The sequence below is a fragment of the Garra rufa genome, chromosome 10 (assembly GCF_049309525.1).
Source record: "Garra rufa chromosome 10, GarRuf1.0, whole genome shotgun sequence".
Taxonomy (NCBI): Eukaryota; Metazoa; Chordata; class Actinopteri; order Cypriniformes; family Cyprinidae; genus Garra; species Garra rufa.
This window is the reverse complement of record NC_133370.1, coordinates 38,231,981-38,258,505: the sequence shown is the minus strand read 5'-3', so window position 1 is coordinate 38,258,505 and position 26,525 is coordinate 38,231,981. Positions and strand designations below refer to the sequence as shown.

The 26,525-nt window shown below is 45.7% G+C and overlaps 1 protein-coding gene across 1 annotated transcript in view; it reads right to left on the bottom strand.

Annotated features, from left to right (window-relative positions):
• Window positions 1–2,390: 2,390 nt before the first annotated feature.
• Window positions 2,391–26,525, bottom strand: part of tmtopsa (teleost multiple tissue opsin a) — a 115,346-nt gene continuing 91,211 nt past the window's right edge. The window contains exon 4 of the mRNA XM_073849709.1: window positions 2,391–3,057. Within this exon, the coding sequence (XP_073705810.1) occupies window positions 2,812–3,057 (246 nt within the window). The 3' untranslated portion in view covers window positions 2,391–2,811. The remainder of the gene's footprint in view (window positions 3,058–26,525) is intronic.

Here is a 26,525-nt window from a genome sequence, read left to right as displayed (position 1 = left end):
ACAAAAGAAACCATTGAAGCCACTCTCTCCTGCTATGCCTTTGCTCTTCTGTGTGTTTGGGCTACACACACGTCCCTCCTGGCTTCCTCGACTCCTGCCATGAAGTCTCCAGAGTCAGCCATGGTCAAGGAAGCCACCAGAGAGCCACTTGCTTTCTCTGTTATAGACGCCACCCTTGAGCCTGCCCCTGTCGCCAAAAATCTGCCTTGTGCCCATTATGTCAGCCAAGCTACTTTGAGCAGTAGTCTATGTGGGGTTTCCCTTCCTTACCCTGATTCCAGTCCTGGCAAAATCTGATCGGCCTGTCCTGTTAAAGCTCCCTGTCCTGTCGGCCCCACTCAAGTCCCCTACTCTGCCAGCTCCACTTAAGTTTACTGAGTGGCCTGTTTCTCCAGCCCCGTCCTGGCCATCCGCTGGGGTTCCTGTTAGGCCGGAGCCTCCCTGGTTAGTTCCTCTGGCCCCACCCTGGCCGTCTGCTGGGGTTCCTGTTAGGCCGGAGCCTCCCTGGTCAGTTCCTCTGGCCCCGCCCTGGCCGTCTGCTGGGGTTGCTGTTAGGCCAGAGCCTTCCTGGTCTGTGCCTCCAGCCCTTTTCTGGCCTCTTGCTGGGGTTCCTGTTTGGCTGGAGCCTGCTTGGTCAATCCCTCCGGTCCCGCCCTGGCTGTCCGCCGGGGTTCCTGTGTGGCCGGAGCCACGCTGGCTCATCCCTCCAGCTCCGCCTTGGCCTCCTGCTGGGACTCCTGAACTGCCTGAGCCTCCCTGGCTCAACCCCCCGCCCCTCCCTGGATCCTTTAAGACAGCATGGGCTTTCCTGTTGGCTAAGGCTTGGCTCCCCTCCCTCCCTCCCCCCCTTTTGTTTTTGTGTTTTGATTTCCCTGTCTTGTGTTGTCTGTTGGTCTTGTGTTGTCATGCCATGTTCCTTTCTTGTGTGTGTTTTTTTTTTTTTTTTGTGTTCCTCGTTAGGGACGCCCGGTGGCGTCCCTTTTGAGCGGGGGTAGTGTCAGGGTTCTGTCACTTCGGTCTAGTTTTCTTGTGGTTTTGTGACAGAGCCCTGACACTCCCACCATGTCTTGTTTTCATGTTGTCTGGGTGCCTTGCTTCTTGTTGGAGTGTGGTGTTCGGATCCCGGCACTCATGTCTTGAGTTTCGGTATCGTGTCAGGGTTCAGACACTCACACTCCATGTTCTGTCGTGTTGCGGGAGCGTGCGGTCTTGAGTTCGCTTGGGCCGTATGTTCTCCTGTCATGTGGATTTGTATTTTCTTGTGATGTTGCACGCGGCTTGTGTTTTCGGCTGCGTGCTTTCATGTCATGTTTTGTGTGAACACTCAGCTTATGAGTTTTCTTATTATCTGTGTGTTCATGTCTTGTTTTGTTCAAGCACATGGCTTGTGATTTTGTATTGCTGGCCATGTGCTTGTATTTTTGTTTTGTGTGAGCACATGGCTTTTGTCTTGAGTGGTTTCTTGTGCCATGTGCTCTCATGACCATTGTCTTGACCCCACCCATCTTGTTTCCTGATTATTGGTTAATTTGCCCCACCTGTGTTTCCCTCGTTACCTGCTTCATTTGCTCCCTATTTATTCTTGTGTTTGCAGTCCTGCGTGAGTTCGTCATTCGTGTCCTGTCCAGCCCTACCTCATCCAGCCCAGCTGTGTTGCCAGCCAGCCAGCTTTTTCCCCCTCGGGGTTGTTGTTGTTGTTGTTTGTTTTACTTTTTATTGAAAATAAAAGGCCCATCTCCTGCATTGAGTCCTCGCTCTCATCTTTTACCTGAACCCTGACAGAGCTAGACAAGATGAGCATTTGAGTTTAAAATTTATATAAATTATATTTTTAGAAAATAACTCATTTCCTTATGACTGAAGAAAGACATGAACATCTTGGATGACAAGGGGTTGAGTACATTATCTGTAAATTTTTGTTCTGTAAGTGAACTACTCCTTTAACAAAAAAGGTTTCAAAAGGAGGTTTTTGCAGTGATGCCATAGAAGAACAATTTTTGGTTCCCCAAAAAACCTTTCAGTGAAAGGTTTTGAAGAACATTTTAAAAATCTAAAGAACCTTTTCTACATTTGAAATGTTCCATGGATGTTGGAGGTTCTTCATGGAACCATCAATGCCAATAAAGAACATTTATTTTTAAGTGTATGTGTATGCAATTTTAAAACATTTAAACAAATAAGGGGAGCATTAACTAGGAGCAAATACCAGTCCATACTTAATTAGGCTTGAGGAAAAAAAAATGTAACTTAGAAACTGAAAATTACATTCACAGGCCACAAATTAACAGTGCTTGCAAGGTTTAAAAGCCAGCTTCCCTTAAGAACAAAAAGAATAGATGTAGAAAAACACTTTAATTTTAATATCATTCAAAAATGGACAAGTTGTACATTGATACAAACATTGTTTTCTCTTCAGGATTATTACAAAAGAGTGTTTTTTGAAAACATGCTTGAGAGCTGTTGTTTACTGTACTGAGAATGATCTTATTTTCTCAGCAGACCTTTTGGATAGGTCTACAAAAATAGTCATCTCAACACCTGCAGAATCTGAGAACATTTCAAAGAAAATTAAGAACTGCTAGCTCCAAATTACCGCAAGAATATAACACCCTGTCCTTGGATAGCAGACACATATAGAACACAAAAATAAATTCCACAAATCAGCCTCCCTCAGGATTCCTTCATTCTCCCGTTTGTTATAGTACTTATACGTAATATACCTGTAAAATCCTCCAAGTCTCACACTGCATTTCCCTCATTTTGTGTGAAAAGTTTCTTCAAGTGTCACCATTTTTTGAAACCGAATATTTCTCAACCATTATAATGGGCCACAAGGGAGACCACTGCAGGTTTGGCATTATCTGTTGATAGAGGACCATCCTCTGCTGGGTTTGCCTGGTTGGGCACCGCTGTGGCTCCCACTGAAGCAACCACAAAAGTAAAGTTGTCTGTGCGCCGTCCAGGCCGAACTGGTTTAGTTACCTTTGAAGTACTTTTCAGACTGGAACCTCGCTGGGGTTTGTCACAGTTGAAAAGAGCTCTGAAACACCTGTAGAACTAACACAGATAAACCCAAACAAACAAATAAAAGGCATTAGATCAACATTGCTGAAATATATTTAACACATGCACTTATCAGTTTGCAGGAACCATGCATTGGGTTCTTTTCGCTTTAATTCACTTGTTGACATGCTTTCTACATTGTGAGTGTCTGTTTTGACTGCACGTCAAATGTGTCAAACTGAAGAGAAAAAATACTGTATATACATTAGTAATTAAGCCCTTAAAATTCTAAACCTTTATTGTGTTGATTTTATGATTTAAATTTAATACAAACTTTTTTTGTGTGCTTTATAAAAACTCAATACTTCAGAGAGCATAAGCATCATTTGTTGGAAAATTGTACAAAACACCACAGTAAGTTTGTGGTTTAATAGTTTCAGTTTCTCACAATGCTTTGATTTCATACGACCTTGCAAATGAAAACATCCACATTCATTTCAGCACCTGCACTTCATAAGTGCTGCATGCCACTAATGATTCATTCCCCCCCTGCTAGCAACCATTGCTGGCCTTAGACAACAATTACAGCTCATTTAGAAATTTTGATTAGAAAAGGGTCCTTCTCTTATCCAAACATCACCATTATCTGTCCTGCCATTTGCAAAGAGTCTGCTGTCCTTTTCAAATTCATCATCAGTACCATTTCTAAATGGTATCAAATTCTCAGTTAATGATATTTTACTTTTACCTCTAAGCAGAACAATTATACAATTTGAAATTGAATAATTGCTGATAATGTACACTGGCTCAATAATTGTCATGGCTGTAATCATTAAATGTCTGAGAGTAATCTAAAATAATTGTGTCCGTTCCATTTAGAGCAGAGCTAAAAAAAAAAAAAAAAAAGACAGTGAGAGAAAGAGGGAGAAAAGGTCATTGGTAATGGTAAAAAAGGTAAATGACATAAATACGCAGTGAAATGACAGTAATAATCAGGCATAATAAAGCACAAACCAGACTTGTCATTTAATGGTGCTGTATCAATCAATAGGCCTATTTTTATGTAACATAACAAATAGATACGCAATTAATCTGGAAGACTGCAGAAATCAAAACATATGACATTTTAATAAAGATAAACAATATAACCAAGACAATGAAAGGACTAAAGTTTAAAAGTGTGAAAATTTGAAGTGTGGTACAAGTTAAAAAAAAAAAAAAAACTTTAAATGCTCTTAATAAAATTCTTTTTTAGACAAAAACCAAAATTCAGACCATGCACCTGCAACACTACAAACATCTGTTAATAGTAGTCTTGACTATCATTGTGCTCTTTCAAATGAAAGACACAGTCAGATTTGTGATGTTACTTCCCTTAAGAAAACGTAGTGTACTTAGTATACACATTCTGCAAAGTATACTTATAGTCAACTACATTTCCCCAAGAAATGGAAGGGTGCAATGTTTACACACAAAGATGATTCACAGTACATGATAAAGGAGAACCATGCACAACCAGACAGGGGTGTGGGAAGTTATAACCACCTAGAATTGCATTTCATTAGAAAGAAAAGCATGCACTTCATTTTATGTACAAAGGTAAAAAATCCCCTACATAAAATTCAGAGAGCTTTTACCACCCCTCCTAGCTTGTTATAATTTAATGATCAACCTCTGTTGTTTTCTCTCTGTGAGAAAATTGTCAGGTTGTTTGGTGTGTTATAACCTAGCAAGGATCTGACCTAGTCATTTTTAAAGTGGAATGGGATATCACTGAACATCACTGATTCATATCCGTTCTGATTGGGTCATAGACTTTCACATTTATCTTTGTCTGGTCAGAAAAGCCTGAGGCCTTTTTCACACCACATGCGCAAGCAACACCAGGTCTGCTATGCCCTTTTACACTGACAGTGGTCCTTCTGTGGAACAAAAGTAAAAGTAAAAGCCTTTTGAAAGTAAAATAATTGACTTTATATCTCACAATTGCAATTTGTCCCTTATAATTGTAAGTAATTGAATAACTGTAACTTTAAATATGGTAATGTAAATTTATTTCTTACATTATACTTCATATCTCCAATTTATTTATTATTTTACTTGGTGGCAGACATATGCTTCCATACAGAGGAAGAGGAAACTGTAATCATCTTGTCTTTTTCATAATGAGATGAATATCTAAGTCAAACGGCTTCTCAAACCAATGTTGGGCAGGACTTGATTGTCTCTATCAAGAACTGACTGATTCGTTGGATCATTGTTATTTGCTAATTGCTGCAATACGATGTGACTGACAGGTTGCTGGTGCACACATAATCAGAGAAGAGATGACATTGTGAGAGGGATTAAATATTTCAAGGGCATAAGAATAAAAATAATTAAATAAATAAATAAATAAAAACATTTGCATGGATAAATCACTTTTGATTTCAAGATCTCATACTGTATGTATATATACAGTTGAAGTCAAAAGTTTGCATACACCTTGCAGAATCTGCAAAATGTTAAAAATTTTACCAAAATAAGAGGGATCATACAAAATGCATGTTTTTTATGTAGAACTGACATGAATAAGATATTTAACATGAAAGACATTTACATATAGTCCACAAGAGCAAATAATAGTTGAATTTATAAAAATAACCCTGTTCAAAAGTTTACATACACTTGATTCTTATTAATGTGTTGTTACCTGATTATTATTTTTTTATTGTTGCTTTTGTTTAGTGATAGTTGTTTATAAGTCCCTTGTCTGTCCTGAAAAGATGGATCTCAAAATCAAACAGTCATTGTTGGAAAGAGTTTAAATACAAAGAATTTGTGGGACCTAAAGGATTTTTTCTGAAGAACAGTGGGCAGCTTAACTGTTCAAGACAAACAAGAGACTCCTGAACAACTAGCACTAAACAAAATAAAACAGCTGTGGATCATTTAGGTAACAACACAGTATTAAGAATCATGTGTATGCAAACTTTAAAACTAGTTTGTATGACCCCTCTTATTTTAGTAAAAACAAATAATATTTTGCAGATTCTGCAAGGTGAAACTTTTGACTTCAGCTGTATATGTACTGTATATGTATATGTATATATTATTTGGAATGAGCTGTTGAGAAATGTGACCCTGGACCACAAAACCAGTCATAAGGTTAAATTTTACAAAACTGAGATGTATACATCATATGAAAGCTCAATAAATAAGCTTTCCATTGATGTATGGTTTGTTAGGATAGGACGACATTTGGCCGAGATACAACTATTTGAAAATCTGGAATCTGAGGGTGCAAAAAAATCGAAATACTAAGAAAATCACCTTTAAATTTGTCCAAATTGAGCTCTTAACAATGCATATTACTAATCAAAAATTACATTTTGATATGTTTACAGTAGGAATTTTACAAAAAATCTTCATGGAACATGATCTTTACTTAATTTCCTAATGATTTTTGGCATAAAAGAAAAATCTATAATTTTGACCCATACTATGTATTTTTGGCTATTACTACAAATATACCCCAGCGACTTAAGACTGGTTTTGTGGTCCAGGGTCACAAATGTTAAAGTTGATGGTTTTCCAAATCATAACATAGAACGGAACACAAACACCAAAAAGTAGCTATCAACTGCTTAAATGCTGACATTCAGTCAGGGTAAAGGATCAATTCATTGTTCATAAACTGTGTATTTATTTATTTTGAAGTGGTATGGTATTTGATTGCTTCCACTTTCTTTTCAGTGACTATTGAGACCAAACTTAAAACTGCAAAATAACTTTATGGTATGGTTTCTAATTTCATATTTATACAAATAAAGAGTAGTTAACAGTCTCAAAGAAACAAATATATAATACTACTAATTTATTTATTTCATCAGATTAATATGGCAAGAAAACATTCAAGTGGAAAAATATGCTTCAGTGGTTGTGGAAGTTTCAGGAAAAAAATGGGAATTTATACATGCAATTATCTCTGTGTGCTCAGATGAGTTATGCAATCTTCAATTTGCAATTTAATATAACTTGCATTACTTAAAATGAGTTTAGAGGAAATAATTTAGCATTCCTCTCCAGCAACAGCTGTCATCCACCATTTAATATGACAGCATATGCTAATATGCTACTTAACTTGGTCTAATAAAATTTCAGATGTTAAAAACTATTTCAAAACTGCGCTAAAGTGATATTAAATAGTGATGGCTCATCACTTTCTAAGTGTCATAAATCAGTCGTAAATGGAATGCAAATGTTTTATCAGGAGCAAAACTATGCTGGTCTGATACAAAAGATTACAGTAATTCAACAGTTAGTGAAAACTATGTGAAAATCAAAAGCTTAAGTCATGTCCATACATTCAGCTAGCAGATATTCGACTCACAGTCATCAGACACTATGGAAGAAAACGCAGGGCCGGACTCACCGGAGATGTTCTGTTCCCGCATTCTCTGATGGATGTTGCTGCTCAAGAAATGTTACTTGTATCTGTACAGCATTTTTAGTCTTCAACTCGCCTCAACTCACAGTTTCCATAGTTACGGGCTGGGAGGAATTGAAGACTGAAAATGACATACAGGAGAATCTTTCTTCATCGACTGGAGTGTGATGAATATCCAGAAACATCACTCAGTCCTTCATGTAGTACACTGATAGATTTGCACCAATCAGAATTTGAGTGGCATGGAACACTCTGCATGACCAACATTTCATGCCAAAAAAAAAAGACCAGTGACCTGAAAAACAACTCTACTATAGAAACATCTCTGAATAAAAAATGCTGAATAACTGAATGCTATTTATTGTATGTTATTTAAATCTGCAGTCCGTAAGTTTTGCCTCTTTGTCGCCAAAAATTGCGGAATTATCTTTCCATGCATGGGATGTGCTCTGGCATGGCTCCAGCGCGGATGAATCTAATGTTTTGAGGTACAGTATATGTGTAGCTGTCAGTCACCACACTGGTGTGGATATTCACTGTACTTAGGAATCACAGATTCTAGCCTATGTCTTGGAATATATGGCCTACATAAGAATTTTCACCGGATATTGTCATCTAAAAGAGTAAGTAACAAGTCTAAAATGTTTGTTTTGACCAACTGAGGAAGAACGCTACAATGGTGATTAAATCTAATAATCGGTTAGATCATATCAAATCAAACTAGCAAATTATTATTACTGTTATATTTTGTTTTAAAATTGTTCATGTTAACAACATCAGCATTGCTTAAAGGGATAGTTCACCCCAAAATGAAAATTTGATGTTTATCTGCTTACCCCCAAGGCATTCAAGATGTAGGTGACTTTGTTTCTTCAGTAGAACACAAACAAAGATTTTTTAACTCAAACTGTTGCAGTCTGTCAGTCATATAATGGCAGTCAATGGTTACCAAATCTTTAAGAGTAAAAAAAATACACAGACAAAACCAAATTAAACCCTGCAGCTTGTGACGATACATTAAGGTCTTGAGACACATAACAATCGATCTGTGCAAGAAACTGAACAGTATTTATATCATTATTTACCTCTGATCCGACGGAACGTTTAGCTCTATGGAGCTGGGTGAACATGCTCAGGACAGTAGAACCTTGCGATAAATCAAAGGTAAATAATGATATAAATACTGTTCAGTTTTTTGCACAGACCAATCGTTTTGTGTCTTAAGATCTCAGTGTATCATCACAAGTTGCATGGTTTAATTTGGTTTTGTCTGTGTATGTTTTTTTTTACTCTTAAAAATTTGGTAACCATTGACTGCCATTATATGACTGACAGACTGCAACAGTTTGAGTTAAAAATCTTTGTTTGTGTTCTACTGAAGAAACAAAGTCACCTACATCTTGGATGCCCTGTGGGCAAGCAGATAAACATCAAATTTTCATTTTTGGGTGAACAATCCCTTTAACTATGTGTATGCAGTGTGAAATTCTTTTAGCCCAAAAAGCAAATCATTCTTGTTTAGGACCAGTTTTCTTTAAAATACAAAATTCGTGCAATCCCACGTAGGCTAACTGCAATCAGATGCACATTTAAAACTTGTGCACATTTTTGGAATACAATCTGCAATCAAAATGATAAATTAAATTATTCCACCCACTGTGAAAAAAAGGCTATAAACTATCTGGCATCTGCAGCATCCTCACACGTGATATAGCTACTAGCCGGGATTCCTTCTTTATGTTTACAGACATGATATAATGGCACAGTGGCATGCTTGAATTTCCCACGAAAACCTACCTGCACCACTCAAATTAGAAAACATTATAATTAGCTAACTGTTGTGAATCGGGCTAAGATAAGGCGATAGTTTTGAACACTGGCTGGTTATGTACTTGCTCAAAAATGTTTAACCGAAAAAGTTACAGACTGCAGCATTAACTGTCAGTTCTAGTCTATAACTTCCAACAGACTTAGTTGCTAAGTTCATGTGTTACACTCTCAGCCTTCCATATGTGGACTGCCTGCGGTGAGCTCACAAAATGATTGACAAGCAGAAAGCATCTTGAAAGCCTTAATTCTGACTGGCTAAAGAAGGGTTTCTCAAATCTGGGTTTGCAAGAGCACACAGGGGGTTTGTGAGTTGATGGAAAGCTAAAAATTAATTACATTAAATCATTTTAAAATAAATACAATCAAAACACCTTTATTTGTTTACCTGCAGGTGACCATCAGACAACCATGAGCATGCAAATATGCTGTAAAATTAATAAATGACTAACTTCAAGTATGTATGGTAGGTTATTGGAGTTCATCTGAAAAACAGTTTGGGAATCCCTGGGCTAATAAAAAATCTATCCATGGCCTGGTTACTTGGTTAGTAAGTCAGACATTATGAATTATTATGAGTCAGCACACTGAGAATCTCTGATTATATTACTCCAAGCTTGAACAAGAAGTATTCACTCAATTGAGACTGAGGCTTGCTCTGACTGAATCACTGACTTCCTATTTAATGTCAAATTCACAACTAAACCATTCAGTTTTATTTAAACAAACAAAAAAAAAAAGGTCAAAAGAATGATATGTTTACAAATCATGCATTGCTGTAGGGGATACCGATTTTTTTCACATCAGAACAACAAGATTCAGCAGAGTAAGAAGTTAGATAATATGATTTATAATGTAGTGAAGTAAAAGTGAAGCATACTAAAGTACAGCTACTTGAAAGTGTACACAGGGTTAGTGATATACTTTGTTACTGCTCAGTATTAAACTGTTTAAAGAAATGCTATATATGAAGTGCCTGTGATTAAATCATTCTGATGTTCATTACATCAACACTCTGTTTCATGTCAGATTGCTTAATTGCATACTGGTCTAGTCAGTTTAAAACCTACTACAATCACACTGCTCAGTCAGACTAATCTATCAGATTATGCAATTCTTTAGACACCAGATAAAAGTTGTGCAACAAAGCAGGACAGAAGTTTTGATATGACATCACATCTAACAAGGGTGACTGAACTGTCTTGAGAGATCTGTCTCGGTGACTGACATGCCTTTACATGCTTCTCTGCAATTTCTTTGTTGTCTGTCCTTTGGTCTATCTGTATGCAGCTGGTATATCATATTTTCTGAACTCTTCTAAAGTTTGCTTAACTTCAGAAAAAAAGCAGCTTGCAGTAGATCTACTCCTTTTACACAGACATGCACAGCCAAAACTCAAGTACTGTGTCTACACTGGAGGAAACCTGCTGACAGTGTTGCATTATTATTTATTTTAATGACAACAGCACATTCAGTTGTTGGATGAAGCATATCAAAACAAAGAGGTAATTAATCAAGCAGGATGAACGCTGTGTTCCTTTTTTCCTCAGTCACTGAAAGACTATAAAGAAGTGGGAGTAGGATGCTTAGATCTGGGCACATAATTAACCTCAGCTGACCAAATGCACTGATATTGTCATGAATTGAGTCGTCCAGTCATCATAAACTCTTGCACTACACATCATGGACTTCATTCCCCACAAGCCACTGCACTAATCACTGCATTCACCTGCTCCTTGTTTCTCACTGCACTGATTACCGCTCACACCTGCACCTCATTTCTAGGACTGCATATAAACCACTCTCACACCTAGCTCTTGGCGTAGTCTTGTATTGCCCCGGCTGCATTTCTGAGCGTTTCTTCCCGTGTTTGTTTTCCCGTGTTTGATTCCTGGACTCCCTCCCGTGTTTGATTCTCGCTGCCAGCCCCGACCTTTCTGCCTGTGTTTTGACTACGATTTCTGCCTGCCCCTGTGTGTTTGTTTTGTTTTGTCTTATCTAATAAATGCTGCGAATGGTTCCGCTCGTCTCAGTCCGTCCTTGTGACAGAAGACTTTGCCACTACAAGGATCCAGCAGCTAGTATGGTGTCATCCGGTTCCAGCACGAATTCAACAGTACAGATCATGCGTCTCAAACAAGGTGAACGGTCTGTTGAGGAGTATGCAATGGACTTTATTGAATTGGCAAATCAGTCTACTATGGATGAGGCTTGCCTGATGATTTTCTTCCGTGGAGAACTCTTAGAGCCATTGGCTTCACTCATGCCCATGTTTGCACCTAACTGGACTTTACAAATTTACATTGACATTGCTCTGTGAATGAGTGGCTCTCCTTTTACTGTGGGAATCAAAGAAGAGGACAACAATGTTCCCACAATAAACTCCAGCTCAGAGCCACTACGCAAGATGGCTGCCACGCCAGAGTCTGCACACACGATGGCCGCTGATGTTCCTGAGTTCCCGGCCAAGATGGTCACCGTTCCTGAGTCCCCGGCCAAGATGGCCGCCGTTCCTGAGTCCCCGGCCAAGATGGCCGCCGTTCCTGAGTTCCCGGCCAAGATGGCCGCCAAGCCTGATTCCCCGGCCAAGATGGCTCCGTCCAGCCTCCCAGAGTCTCCACTGGTTCTGCCCCGCCGTCCAGAGTCTCCGCTGGTTCCGCCCGGCCATCCAGAGTCTCCGCTGGTTCCGCTCGGCCGTCCAGAGTCTCCGCTGGTGCCGCCCGGCCTCCCAGAGTCTCCGCTGGTGCCGCCCGGCCTCCCAGAGTCTCCGCTTGTTCCGCCCGGCCTCCCAGAGTCTCCGCTGGTTCTGCCCGGCCTCCCAGAGCCTCCGCTGGTTCCGTCCAGTCGTCCAGAGCCTATGCTGGTTCCGCCCAGCCTTCCTGAGATTCCTGTCTGCCCTGTTCTGGCCACAGAGGCCATGTATGGACTGTCTAATTTCCCACCCACCCTCCCTACTGCTCCAGTCCCACCACCTCTGTCTCCTGACAGTCCCTCAGCTCACCTTCAATCCACCTTCGGTGCAGAGGAGTTGCCGTGGGTCTGCCAGTCTCCATCGGTGTCCTGGCTGGAGGATCCCTCACCATCGCCTCCAGCCTCAGAGTCCTGGACTCCGCCTCGGCCCTCCGACCCTGCGGCTCCACCCCGGCTCTCTGCTCCCTCGTCTCCGCTGTCGGCCGTCGGTCCACCAGCTCCACCGGGCTCCATCGTCCCTCCGGCTCCGCCCTGGTTGGTCGTCGCCCCACCTTCACCTCTGGACTCTACTCCTCCGGCTGCGCCTCGTCGCTCCGTCCTACCGTCTCTGTGGACCTCCTCTCTCCCGCGGGCACAGCCTCGGTCCTCTGTCGCTCCAGCTCCGCCGTGTACCTCCGGACCTCCATCTCCGCCTTGGTCGCCAGAGCCTTGGGTTCCGCCTTGGCCCTCCAGATCCTCGGGTTCCACCTTGGCCCTCCAGATCCTCTGTGTCGCCCAGGACCATCGACTCTCCGGTTCCGCCTCGGGCTCCACCGTCTCCACCTCCGTCGGTCGGCCCCATGGAGGAGCCAACCCTTCCTCCACCATGGCTTCTCCCTCCGCTGGTCCCGCCTCAGTCCATAGCTCCATTACCCCCACATGGACCTGGCCCTCCATCCCTCCCCCTGTTCCGCCTCCGCTCCACCACCCTCCGGTTTCATTATGTGGTTAGAGCGTCTGGAAGCCGCTCCTTGGGGGGGGGGCTCTGTCACGAATTGAGTCGTCCTGTCATCATAAACTCTTGCACTACACATCATGGACTTTATTCCCCACAAGCCACTGCACTAATCACTGCATTCACCTGCTCCTTGTTTCTCACTGCACTGATTACCGCTCACACCTGCACCTCATTTCTAGGACTGCATATAAACCACTCTCACACCTAGCTCTTGGCGTAGTCTTGTATTGCCCCAGCTGCATTTCTGAGCATTTCTTCCCGTGTTTGTTTTCCCGTGTTTGATTCCTGGACTCCCTCCCGTGTTTGATTCTCGCTGCCAGCCCCTACCTTTCTGCCTGTGTTTTGACTACGATTTCTGCCTGCCCCTGTGTGTTTGTTTTGTTTTGTCTTATCTAATAAATGCTGCGAATGGATCCGCTCGTCTCAGTCCGTCCTTGTGACAGATATAGTATCTAACCGTAAGTCAAGACAGCAACATCTGCATTTCTGCTGATCACCATTTCAACAAGCATAAAAGGATGGTTTTAGGATCTTGCTGATTCAGAATCAAAATGAGACTTGATAAAAGCTATATAAAGAGACTGGTTCAAACCACAAATTGCAGTTAGTATATTCAAACCATTACATTCAGAAGAGTCAACAGTATGTTTTGAAGGATGTGGAGTGGTAGAGTTTAGAGTGGTGCTTGTACATCCAAAATTCGCACCTCTATGTTAGGGTGTTGTTGGTGGTGGCAACTGGCATGCAATTTCTAGGGTGTTATGAATGTCCCTTTAGCATGTTGTTGTTATGTGATTTTTAGAGTGTTTTGGAGTCACAAAGACATTGCTAGGAGGTTGCTAGAGTATTCTGGGTAGTGGTCAGTGGTCAATATGGACACAATTTGCGCTTCATTTTTTATATCTTATCTAAACACTCTCCATTCTAGGTTAAATCATCTATGCTTAACTATTCTAGGTTAAGCCACAGTATAGCCACAATGAAAGTGCATGAACGAGTAGGATAGGATAGGATTAATACTTAATGGCTATATTTACACTGCCAGTGCTTTGAATTGACAACCATATTTAATTACAGTAAGTCTTGATGTCATTTGGAGAGTTTTATCACATTTGACAGTCCCCTACAGTCCAATAGAGTCATGAGTTCATCCATCATATCTTGATAAACCGACAACAGCTTTTATACTGGAATAGAAATAGAATTAAAATCAGAGAGTCACATGCAGACAACAGAACTGATGAAAGCAACTTCAGTGGAAGACAGTGACTGGATCCAGTGGTGAGGTTACATAATGCCGAGTTCAGACTGCATGATTTTAGCCCCGATTTTGACTCGCCGACAGGTTTTGAGAAATCGCCGACAAATGCCCGAAATCACAGGCAAATCGGTGCTCGTTCACGTGAGTGACAATCACACAGTGTGAACTATCAAAGACGCCATCTGAGAGAATCGCCGACGTGTCACCGACACCCGTGAGATATTTGGCATGCTAAATATCTGGACCTGTCAGCGATTCAAAATCATGCCGTGTGAAAGGTGATGTGACTGAAAATCACATCGGCGATTACCTACAGCCAATGAGACAGCAACATCCAGGCCAGCGGGAAGTTGGGGGAGGAGTTACAAAGGTATAGACCACAGTATCAACAAGAATAGCTTCGGCTTCTTTTCTTTTCGCTGCAAATGAGTGCACATGCTATTTGTATGACAAGCTTCTTGCGGGCTACCATTTTTTTTATAATAATCCCAGTCTCACATGAGAACTTGCACGCCTGACCTCGCGTTGTTTCCATGTCACTTCTCGCGTGTGTTTGGTTGTGAGACGTAGTTTGCGGACCGGGACAAAGTTGTCGGCGATTCTTCCTATTGTAAAGTCATGCAGTGTGAAACCCCCTGTCGCCGATCCATCGTGCAGTGTGAACACAGCAGCGACAGAATGCTACCCCAGATAGTCATGCAGTGTGAAAACATCTGTGATGCGATTGCTTTGAAAATCGTGCACTGGCCCATTTAGATTGATGGCTGGTCTACCAAATCAAATGAGACAATGTGAAAAAGATGAAAATTCCTGCATAAATGGCAATGATCTCTCTAATAAACATTAACATTAGAATGACTTGCATGTATAACCACACAAAGACTTAGCAGTAATAAGATCCTGGTAAATGAGTGCGGATCTTCCAGTTGTACTTATATTCTATGGCAATTGGTAAATGCAAGAGCTGTCAATCTGAGTGCTCAGTCCGATCGGAGCACACTCCCTCTGTAAAACTGATTTGTCTTTACTCATTGTCTTTATTTACTAAACCCGCCCACCATACCTGAGATCCAGTTCCCTCTCAGTCGGTCTCTCGACGTCATGTCGGAGGCCGACGAATTGGAATTGGGATATCGCCTAGAGAGACCAATCCTCTTCGTGTGTAAACTAAACGAGCCAATGCACATTGGCATGCATGATTGCATTCAGCTGTCGCTGATCACAGCGTGAGCATAAATAGACAGCTGGTGCAATGCCTGTGAATGACGGACGAGCAACAAAGCAACTCTAAAAAGAAGATAGAGCACTCTCCTGCTGTGTTGGCGGCATGGCGCGTCAGCGGTGGTGGTCATCTGTGGGTGGAAAAGCACACAGTTAAGGACTGCACTACCCGCCTTCTGTGTCGCGGCGGCCATCTCCCCTGTGCGCTTCAGCACTTTAAGAGCAGTTTCTAAAAGAGTGCCACGGGTGAACGTCTTTTTAAAGACGAAGCATTTGAAACACAATGCCATTTCACCCGTGCGTTTCTGGATGCGGTCGTTACCTGGCGCCATGTGATGGTCACGACCGCTGTCTGACGTGTCTGGGCATTGAGCACGCTCAGGCAGCGTTTGTGGATGAGTCATGCTGTCATTGCGGCGGCATGTCCATCACGGAGCTGCGGACCAGACTCCGCTTCCTGCAAAGTTCCTCTGCCCAGATCTACCGTTCCCCCCTGGCAGAGGGCTGACTGGTCTGATGGTGACGGTGAGGAATTCCCCGGCGGATAATCCGTCGGGGGTTCCTCCTTCCACCAACACTCCGTTCCATCCAGAACTCCCAGAAGAGTGGACAGGACCTCCTCGTGAGATGCCGCCCATTACTTTTGGGGCTCCCCCTGACGACCGGATGTCAATCACTGCATCGGGGGGTGAGCCAGACTTCTCGGGGGAGGATGATTCCGGATCGCTGCCGTCCGCTGGGCGGTCAGCGGTGCCGGATACCGACCCCGAGATGATGGCTATGCTTGCCCGGGCCGCAGAGAAGGTAGGGCTTGAATGGAACCCTCCATCACGTCCCGATCCTTCTCGGTTGGACGACTGGTATCTCGGGGTGGCCCACGCTGGTTCTCAGTGCCCCACCCCAGTGCCTTTCTTCCCGGAAGTGCATGATGAGCTCACTGGGACGTGGACTTTTACTGCCAGAAACCGCTCCAGTGGCACATCCTCCCTCACCACCCTTGATGACGGACCAGCACGGGGGTACACGGCTGTCCCGCCGGTGGAGCGTGCGGTGGCGATGCAATTGTGTCCCGGCGCCGCTTCCACTTGGTGGGGCAATCCGTTGCTCCCCTCCCGGGCCTGTAGGCACTCGTCGGCTTTGATCGGCAGTGCCTACACGGCTTGTGGGGCTGCTGGTTCCGCCTTACACGCCATGGCGTTATTACAGGTCCATCAGGCCCAGGCACTGAAGGACCTATATGAGGGTGGTCACGACCCGGAAGTTCTACGTGAGCTTCGTATCGCAACGGACCTCGCGCTACGAGCAACGAAGGTTACGGCGCGGTCTCTGGGTCGTGCGATGTCCACGATGGTGGTCTAGGAACGCCATCTCTGGCTGTGTCTGGCCGACACATGAGGGAAGCCGATAAGATCAGGTTCCTGAATGCCTCGTGTCCCAGACAGGCCTATTCGGCGACTCGGTGGAAAACTTTGCCCAGCAGTTTTCTGCCGCACAGAAGCAGACTGAGGCTATCAGTCATATCCTGCCCCGGCGTGCTCCCGCTGCTGCCTCCACCCAGCTACCGGCGGCACCTCGGTCTGCTCGTCGCCGAGGGTGGCCCCCTGCTTCCGCCCCCGCTCCACAGCAGCCAGCGCAGCAGCCTTCACAGCGCCGCCGTGGAGCCGGTCGCAGGGCACCCGCCCCGCCCGTCCAGGCTCCCACCAAGACCAGTGGGAAACGCAAGAACAAGTGTCCCTGAGACGGGCGACCCACAGATGGAGGAAGCTGCTCTTCGGGAGGTGGTGAACGCACCACTCCCTCCCCCGGAGGAGGGCCGGGCGGAGAATCTTTTGTTCCCTTTGTTTCTTTTAAGAAACCCATCAACGGCCTCATGGCCGGTGAAACCCAAATTTTCAATAAAAGAGCAATTTCCACTATCTCTGGGTCCCCAGAGGGGACAGCAGGTGTTGCACGGGTCATCCCCGGGCTTCACTCCCTCTCCCCTCCCGCCAGCAAACGGCGCTGGGCGGTTGGAGAGTGTTATAGAATGGACTACTCACGCACCAGCTGCCAGAAGGCAGGTAAATGTCTCACACACACTACACACAGACACACTGACCCCGCTTCGGACCGGCACAGAGACGCCCGAGTGGGGTCCCTGCATTCCAGTTCGCTGCCCCCCCCCCCGGTGGTTCCGCGGGTCCCTCTAGTACGTTGGCTGGGAGCCTGGAGAGAGCTCCCCAGTCCGTCTTGTTGGCTCCTCCGAACCATCAGACTCGGCTACGCGATTCAGTTCGCCTGGCGTCCTCCCCGGTTCAGGGGCATCCACTTCACCACAGTGAAAGTAGCAGATGCCCCTGTCCTGCGTGCAGAGATTGCTACCTTGCTGGCGAAGGAGGCAATAGAGCCGGTCCCTCCAGCCAATATGAAGTCAGGGTTTTACAGCCCTTACTTCATAGTACCCAAGAAAAGCGGGGGATTACGTCCGATCCTGGACCTGCGCGTCTTGAATCGAGCTCTCAACAAGCTACCTTTCAAGATGCTCACACAAAAACACATCCTCAGATATGTTCGTCCCCAGGATTGGTTCGCAGCGATCGACCTGAAGGACGCGTACATTCATGTTTCGATCCTTCCGCGCCACAGACCATTTCTGCGGTTTGCGTTCGAAGGCAGAGCATATCAGTACAAGGTCCTGCCCTTCGGGCTGTCCCTCTCGCCCCGTGTCTTCACGAAAGTCGCGGAGGCGCCCCTTGTTCCCCTCAAAGAACAGGGCATTCGTATCCTCAACTACCTCGACGACTGGCTGATACTAGCACAGACTCGAGAGCAGTTATGCGAACACAGGGACCTGGTGTTGGCACACCTCGCCCGCTTGGGCCTTCGGGTCAACTGGAAAAAGAGCAAACTCTCTCCTATGCAGAGGATCTCTTTTCTTGGTGTGGAACTGGACTCGGTCAGCCAAACAGCTTGCCTCACACAAGAGCGTGCTCAGTCGGTGCTGAACTGCTTGAATACGTTCAAGAGCAGAAAAGTGGTCCCACTGAAACGATTTCAGAGGCTCCTGAGGCATATGGCAGCAGCTACGGCAGTTATACCGCTTGGACTGCTCCATATGAGACCACTTCAGCACTGGCTTCGTGGCCAAGTCCCGAGGAGAGCGTGGCAGAGCGGCACTCTCCGGGTCAAAGTAACCTCGGCCTGTCGCGTAACCTTCACCCCGTGGTCAAACCTAGCTTTTCTTCGGGCAGGAGACCCCTTAGAACAGGTCTCCAGGCATGCTGTGGTACACACGGATGCCTCCACCACCGGTTGGGGGGCCACGTACAATGGGCAGGCAGTGTCGGGGGTTTGGACGAGCCCCCAGCTACACTGGTACATCAACTGCCTGGAGCTGCTAGCAGTACGCCTTGCCTTGAACCGTCTCAAAGGGCGTCTTCGAGGCAAACACGTGCTGGTCCGTACGGACAACACTGCGACCGTTGTGTACATCAACCGACAAGGTGGTCTACGCTCCCGTCGCAGCTCGCCCGTTCTCTCCTCCTCTGGAGTCAGAAGCATCTGAGGTCGCTTCGTGCCATTCATATTCCGGGCTTGCTCAACCGTGCAGCCGACGAGCTCTCACGAGCTGCGCTTCCCGGAGAGTGGAGACTCCATCCCCAGACTGTCCAGCTGATTTGGAGACGCTTCGGGGAGGCTCAGGTAGACCTGTTCGCTTCTCTGGAAACGTCCCACTGCCAGTTGTTTTACTCCCTGACCGAGGGAACACTCTGCACGGACGCCCTGGCATGCAGCTGGCCGCGGGGTCTGCGCAAATATGCGTTTCCCCCAGTGAGCCTTCTCGCTCAGACACTGTGCAAGATCAGGGAGGACGAGGAGCAGGTCCTGCTAGTAGCACCCTACTGGCCCACTCGGACCTGGTTTTCAGAACTAATGCTCCTCGTGACAGCCCCTCCTTGGCGAATTCCTCTGAGGAAGGATCTACTGACTCAGAGACGGGGCACCTTATGGCACCCGCGTCCAGACCTCTGGAAACTACATGTCTGGTCCCTGGACGGGACGCGGAGGTTCTAGGTGATCTACCCCAAAGTGTGGTGGACACCATCACTTCGGCGAGAGCTGTATCCACGAGACATGCTTACGCCTTGAAGTGGAACCTGTTCGTCGATTGGGCTCTTTCTCAAAATGAGGACCCCCGAAGATACCCGATCAGAGTCGTGCTTACCTTTTTGCAGCAAGGGTTGGAGCGTAGGCTGTCTCCCTCCACCCTTAAGGTCTATGTAGCCGCCATATCTGCAAATCATGACCCCATTGAGGGGATGTCAGTGGGTAAACATGACCTGGTCATCAGGTTTCTTAGGGGAGCCAGGAGGTTAAATCCCCCTAGGCCCCCCTCCCTACCCTCTTGGGACCTGACTCTGGTGCTTACAGCGCTACAGCGGGTCCCCTTTGAGCCTCTGCAATCAGTTAAGCTGAAGTATCTATCTATGAAGACTCTGCTCCTGCACTGGCCTCCATCAAGAGGGTAGGGGACCTGCAAGCTTTTTCGGTCGACGATTCGTGCCTTCAGTTCAGGCCGGCAGATTCCCAGGTAACCCTGAGGCCCCGGCCTGGCTACGTGCCCAAGGTTCCCACTACTCCCTTTAGGGATCAGGTGGTGAGCCTGCAAGCGCTGCCCCTGGAGGAGGCAGGCCCAGCCCTAGCTTTGCTTTGTCCCGTCCGAGCATTAAGATGCTACGTTGACCGGACGCAAAGCTTCAGGACCTCAGATCAGCTCTTCATTTGTCACGGCGGACGACAGAAGGGGAATGCCGTCTCCAAGCAGAGGATGGCCCACTGGATAGTGGATGCCATCGCCCTGGCTTACCAAGCCCAGGGCGTGCCTTGCCCGCTCAGGCTGAGAGCTCACTCAACTAGAAGTGTTGCATCCTCCTGGGCGCTCGCTCGCGGCGCCTCACTATCTGACATCTGTAGAGCTGCTGGCTGGGCGTCCCCTAACACGTTCGCTAGATTTTATAGCCTTCGTGTAGAGCCAGTCTCCTCCTGTGTTCTCACCTCAAACGGGTAGAAACACAGAGTGGCACTGGCTCAGGTCGGCTTGCTACCTTCTCCAGAGTGTCCATAAAGTTGACCCTGTCGAGTCCTCCTTCCCCAGCTCCTGACGCTGCGGAACGACGTGACGTCGAGAGACCGACTGAGAGGGAACGTCTCGGTTACATATGTAACCCTCATTCCCTGAAGGAGGGAACGGAGACGTCACGTCCCGTCGCCTCAGCTGCTGTACCACCGCTGTGCGGCCGGCCCGGCCCGGCTCCTCAGCGAAATCCTGTCTATGCATTGCACCAGATGTCTAATTATACTCATGATGTGAGCAGCGACAGCTGAATGCAATCATGCATGCCAATGTGCATTGGCTCATTTAGTTTTCACACAAAGAGGATTGGTCTCTCTAGACGATATCCCAATTCCAATTCGTCGGCCTCCGACGTGACATCTCCGTTCCCGCCTTCAGGGAACGAGGGTTACATATGTAACCGAGACATTTCTACAGGTTAAACTTCTTGACTTTTTCAAATAACATTGGAAAACATTGCATAATCATTATCATCATCATTGTCAATGTTGCACGATCGAATGCCGTATGACTTTAGGAAAGCAGTATGTAATGCCACTCTAATTTAATTACCTTAAGATCTATCAAGTGTTATGTTGTGTTTAGGCTAATTTGAATTGAGAACACCCACTCTAAATACATATGTGATCTAATATAGTTTATTAATGTTTGGTGAAGCTACAAACCAAAACACATCCTAAAAGTCGCATGAGTATACTGTTTAAATGTACTTGGTAGTGTTTGGTCTCTACCTGAAGCACTTTAATAACCTTTTCAATATAGAATACATAAGACTATAATGCCTAACAGTTCATACTTTCAAGTAAAATAAATGTTTGTTTGTTTTTAATTTAGACATACATTTTTGTCTGTTTTGACCTTGTTCTCTTTCAGCCAAAAAACAATAATTAAATTTTTAGCTGCTTTTTTCTCTTTTTATTGCATGATCTAAAATCTTCAGATGAATCCTTATTTCTGACTTGTCATGCAGCCTAGAATTAAACTAACACGTTTGCTCATCTGAGCAGAAGAGAAGCCTGGTTTCTCCCAAGGTTTTTCCCTCTCTATTTCTGTCACAGATGGAGTTTTGGTTCCTTGGCACTGTTGCCTATTGGGTTGCTTAGTTGGGGACACTTACAGACAATTTGGCAATATAATTACCTTGACTGAACAAACACTATTTGCTGGATGATGATTTTACTGTTTTCTCCAGAGCTGATTTAATGAAATTTTTTCTATAATTGATGGACGCAATTATTGAACTGAATTGAATCAACAATAAAATTATTTCAGCTAAATAAAGACTGTTTACTATTGTCTTTTTAGAGCTGCTTTACAGCAGAAATTAATTCTCATTGAATTATTATTTTCTTATCACTGTAAAGCTGCTTTGAAACAAACTGTATTACAGACTATATAAATAAAGGTGTCTTGACTTGATTAATAACTGTTTTTTAAGTTACTAAAACACAAAAGCATGCAACACACACATATGCAGCGCAGAGTGGCTTTCCCACACTGTATGAAGTGACAGACAATTAGGTGTCCAGTGGTGTGCTTCCCAAAAGCATTGTTCTTCAGTGGTTTTTTGAGGTGATTAACTATGAGAGAGTTAGAGAATAGAGAGTTATAGAAATAGAGTTATAGAAAAATGCTACAGCACCACTTTTTGACCTCAGAAAAGCATAAAAGTGATTCAAAACAGCCATTGTTTCTTTTGCCATTGTGGTAAATTCTAGAGATACTTAATATTTCGACTAAAAATTATCTGACAAAATTCATGTCGGTTCAGCTCCGTAAATATATGGCATACCACACTGCCCAGCAATGTTCAGCATGCAGGTTTTACTCTCCCTTTAGCTGCCATCACTGCATGATGTGACGCTCTGCACAATATTCTGCACTATGAATTTATGTTATATTGAATTGCTCACAGCCCATGCTAACGCTTCACTTGTGTAGCTCACCGGAAAAGCAATGTCCGCTCAAATAATGTGCCATCAGAAAATTTCTATTTAGCATATTTGTTCCTGTTTGCAATAGTGCTGCTGTGCTGTAACATGGTGTAGTACGCCTATAGCTGTACTGGGCAACGCTGGTAAAATGACCCTACCCTCTCATGACGCTATGCTCTACTCACATACTCTGATAGTAAAAGCTTTATAGGACTATACCTTATTTGGATAATTAAAAAAAAAAAGAAAAGAAAAAAGTTAAATCTCATTCTGTTGCATAGAACTAAATAAAAAATAATTGATTGATATTTAATATTAATATATTTTCTGCTTTACTTTCAGTAAACGTGTTTATTTTATTGGTTTGTATTTTTTTTATTCAGTATCATTAAAATTGTTGAGTTAATTTAAAAAGTCTCACTAAAAATTATTTTTGGATCCCCTTCGGGAACGTCGAGCTGCGCCGGAACGCTTTGGGAACGCCCCCAGCATGACCACGCTCTGATCACGTGTATAATCCGTCCAATAGGAAAGCGCGTGTGACGTCACGGACGGGGTGACGTCAGGAACCAGGAAGCTATAAAGCACATGCGGTGAATGCAGCCGGCAGCTTCTGTCTTTCAGTCCCGCTCTGTGTATTGTCTGTCCCTCAGTGCTGTTTTTCAGAGCCAGTTTGCTCTAATTTTATTTGAGTACTGAGTTATATAGGAAAGAAATAAAAATGGGCGATCGCAAGCAGTACAAACAGTGTGTTCCTCCCTGCCAAAGATACATCACGGCAGAGGACACACACTCGCTATGTGTTGCTTGTTTGGGAGCGAGGCATGTCCAGTCAGCCTTTGAGGAGGCTGACTATGTGCATTGTTTGCGGCTTCCTCTCCGCACGCTTCGCTCCCGGAGGGCTCTTTTTGAGGAAGGAGCCCTCACTAGCTTTCCCCACGGATCGGGCCCCGCTTCTGCTGAGGCAGAGCGGCGTTTGCATTCGTGGGGATCGCAGATGGATCTGCTATCGAGTTTGGAGACGGGCGAGCCCCTTTCTCCATCCTCCTCTGGCAGATCCTTGCCCCTCTCTGGTGTGGAAGCCCGTTCTGCGGTTTCTTCTTGCCAGGAGGAGCACTCATCCCTCCGTCCATTGTGCACTCGGGCTACTTTCGCCCTTCTTATAAGACGGCTGAGGCCGCACTTTCCTGTTGGAATAGCAGCAATCACTCTGGGCTACTTTCGCCCTTCCACGAGTGGGCTGAGGCCGCTCATTTCACTCGGGCTACTTTCGCCCTTATTCTTTCCTCCTGCTTCACACAGAGCAGGGCTTTGGACGTACTGTGCTCGCACTGGACACATACAATTAAGCTTCGCCTGGTCGGGCTCCCGAAAGGGAGGAGGATGAAAGGCCTGCAGCATGACAGGCCGTGGTGCTACTGTGGGGACCTTTGGCCTTTGGAAGGTACCCCACCCGGGGGTACAGAAAAGCTTTGGCCATACCGGGTGCAAAGTCTAAAAAGGAAGGGGCCACTGAGAGGGCCTGAAGATCCCCAACCCTCTTGAGGGAGGTAATAGCTAGCAGAAAGGCAGTTTTTAGAGTGAGAAGACGGTCGGAGACCTCTTCTATAGGCTCAAATGGAGGTTTACACAGAGCCTCAAGCACCACAGCCAGGTCCCAAGGAGGGATGCGAGAGCGTGCTGGACGTCTCAACCTCATCGCACCGCGGAGGAAACGTGTAACAAGGGGGTGTCTGCCCACTGAAATGCCACAGAGAGGGGTGTGGTAAGCAGCTATGGCCGCCACATACACCTTCAGGGTGGAGTGAGTCAGCCCGGTGGAAAGACGGGCCTGTAAGAATTCCAGAACTGTACCAACTGGGCAATTAACCCCCTGGGGTCGACAAACGCACATACGCGTTTTGTGGCAGTTTCCCAAAAGGAACTTCAATTACTCTGTCATTTCTGATTGTACAGATAAAAGCAGTACATCAATCAAATCTGTAAAGGGTCTACTTTTATTTGTATATACTCACAAAAACAAAAAAACATTGTGATTTTGCAAAATAAAGAAAACAAAAAGAGATTATGTGAGATAGGGCACGATCCAGCAGAGGAGATATTTACATGAGTAAGTTTTTTTCTTTTATTAGCCTACTTGTTAGTTGTTACTGTGACAGAGTGTGCACACATTTTACCAGTTAAGACTTTTTGCCAACTATAATTCCTGACTACAGCAAGTGAAACATTATAAAGTACGTTTAATTTCACTGCATCTAAATGTCTCACGATGCTAGGACGATGCTTGAATGGATGTTTAACACGATCAACAATTATTATTAGTTTCTCAGATATAAAATGTCCTTTTTACGTTTGTACAAATGTGTGAGTCTATGACTACAAAATCATAATATATATATATATATATATATATATATATATATATATATATATATATATTATATATATATATATTGTCACGGGGGAGAAAACACACAACAAGGTGGATAGTGAGCAAAAGCCCCGGAGGGTGGATTTATTAGAAGAAGTACGTGTTGAAGTGAAGGGGGAATTAAAGTTCGTGGTGCTTTCGTGGCTGGTGCTCCTTATGAAGTCCTCGTGCTCGTGAAGGTGGGTGTCCAGGCGTGCTCAATCGGGCTGTCGGTCACTCGCTGCCTTCGGGGAGAGGAGAAACAAAGGATTAGTGCCAGTACGTTCAGCATGACGAACAGTCGTCTGTCTAAGTGTGAGCGGTGGTGGCTTTTAAAGCCACTTGCTGATGATCGGCAGCTGTGACCGATCAGCCCGTGATGAGGACGTGCAGGTGTGCTGCGTTGGTTGCCAGGGCGACGCTGATGAGCCCAGAGAGACTCGTCACATCCCCCCCCCCCCAAGCGTCGTCCTAGTCCTGGGAACGAGAGCAGACACTAGGGGTGAAATGAGGGGTGGGTGGGGAATGACCCCTGACAGACCTGCAAAAGCTGTCCACATCCGCGAGAGTCCATCGGCGTTGGCGGCCCCGGTCCGATGTCGTACCTCAAAGTGGAAGTCCTGGAGCGCGAGGAACCAGCGGGTCACCCTGCCGTTGGTATCGTTGGCCCGGGCCATCCACTGTAGGGGGGCATGGTCGGTCACCAGGGTGAACTTACGGCCGAGAAGGTAGTAGCGCAGCTCCAGGACTGCCCACTTGATGGCCAGGGCCTCCTTCTCGACGGCGGCGTAGTTCTGTTCTGCCTTGGACAGCTTCCTGCTGATGGAAATGATGGGGTGCTCCTCACCTTCCTGGATCTGGGACAGGACGGCTCCCAGTCCGGTATCGGAGGCATCCGTCTGCAGCAGGAAGGGCCAGCCGAAGTCGGGAGCACGGAGCACCGGCGATGAGGAGAGGGCCGTCTTGAGCCGGGCGAAGGCCTCCTCCGTGGCTGTCGTCCAACAGATCTTCTCTGGCTGCCCCTTCCTGGTCAGGTCTGTCAGGGGGGCGGCTAAAGAGGAGAAGTTGGGGATAAAACAGCGATAATACCCCACCAACCCCAAAAAGGCTCGTACCTGGGACTTCGTTTGGGGCTTCGGAGCGGAACGGATCGCCTCCACCTTCTTATCTTGGGGCCGGATGAGCCCACGGCCGACCTGGAAGCCCAGGTACTTCGCCTCTGAAAGCGCTAGGTGGCATTTGCGGGGGTTGGCGGTTAGTCCAGCCCGCCGGAGCTCCGAGAGCACCCTCCGCAGACGTTCCAGATGTTCGTCCCATGCCTCGGAATGGATGACGATGTCATCTAGATAGGCCACCGCGTAAGCTTGGTGGGGCCTCAGAATGATGTCCATCATGCGCTGAAATGTGGCAGGCGCTCCGTGCAGGCCGAAGGGGAGGGTCCGGTACTGCCAGTGGCCACTAGGGGTGGAAAAAGCAGTTTTTGGTTTAGCAGAGGATGTGAGTGGTACTTGCCAGTATCCCTTGGTCAGGTCCAGGGTGGAAATGTACCGGGCCCTCCCCAGGCGGTCCAACAGCTCGTCAACCCGAGGCATGGGATAGCCGTCGAATTCGGAGACTTCGTTGAGGCGGCGGAAGTCAT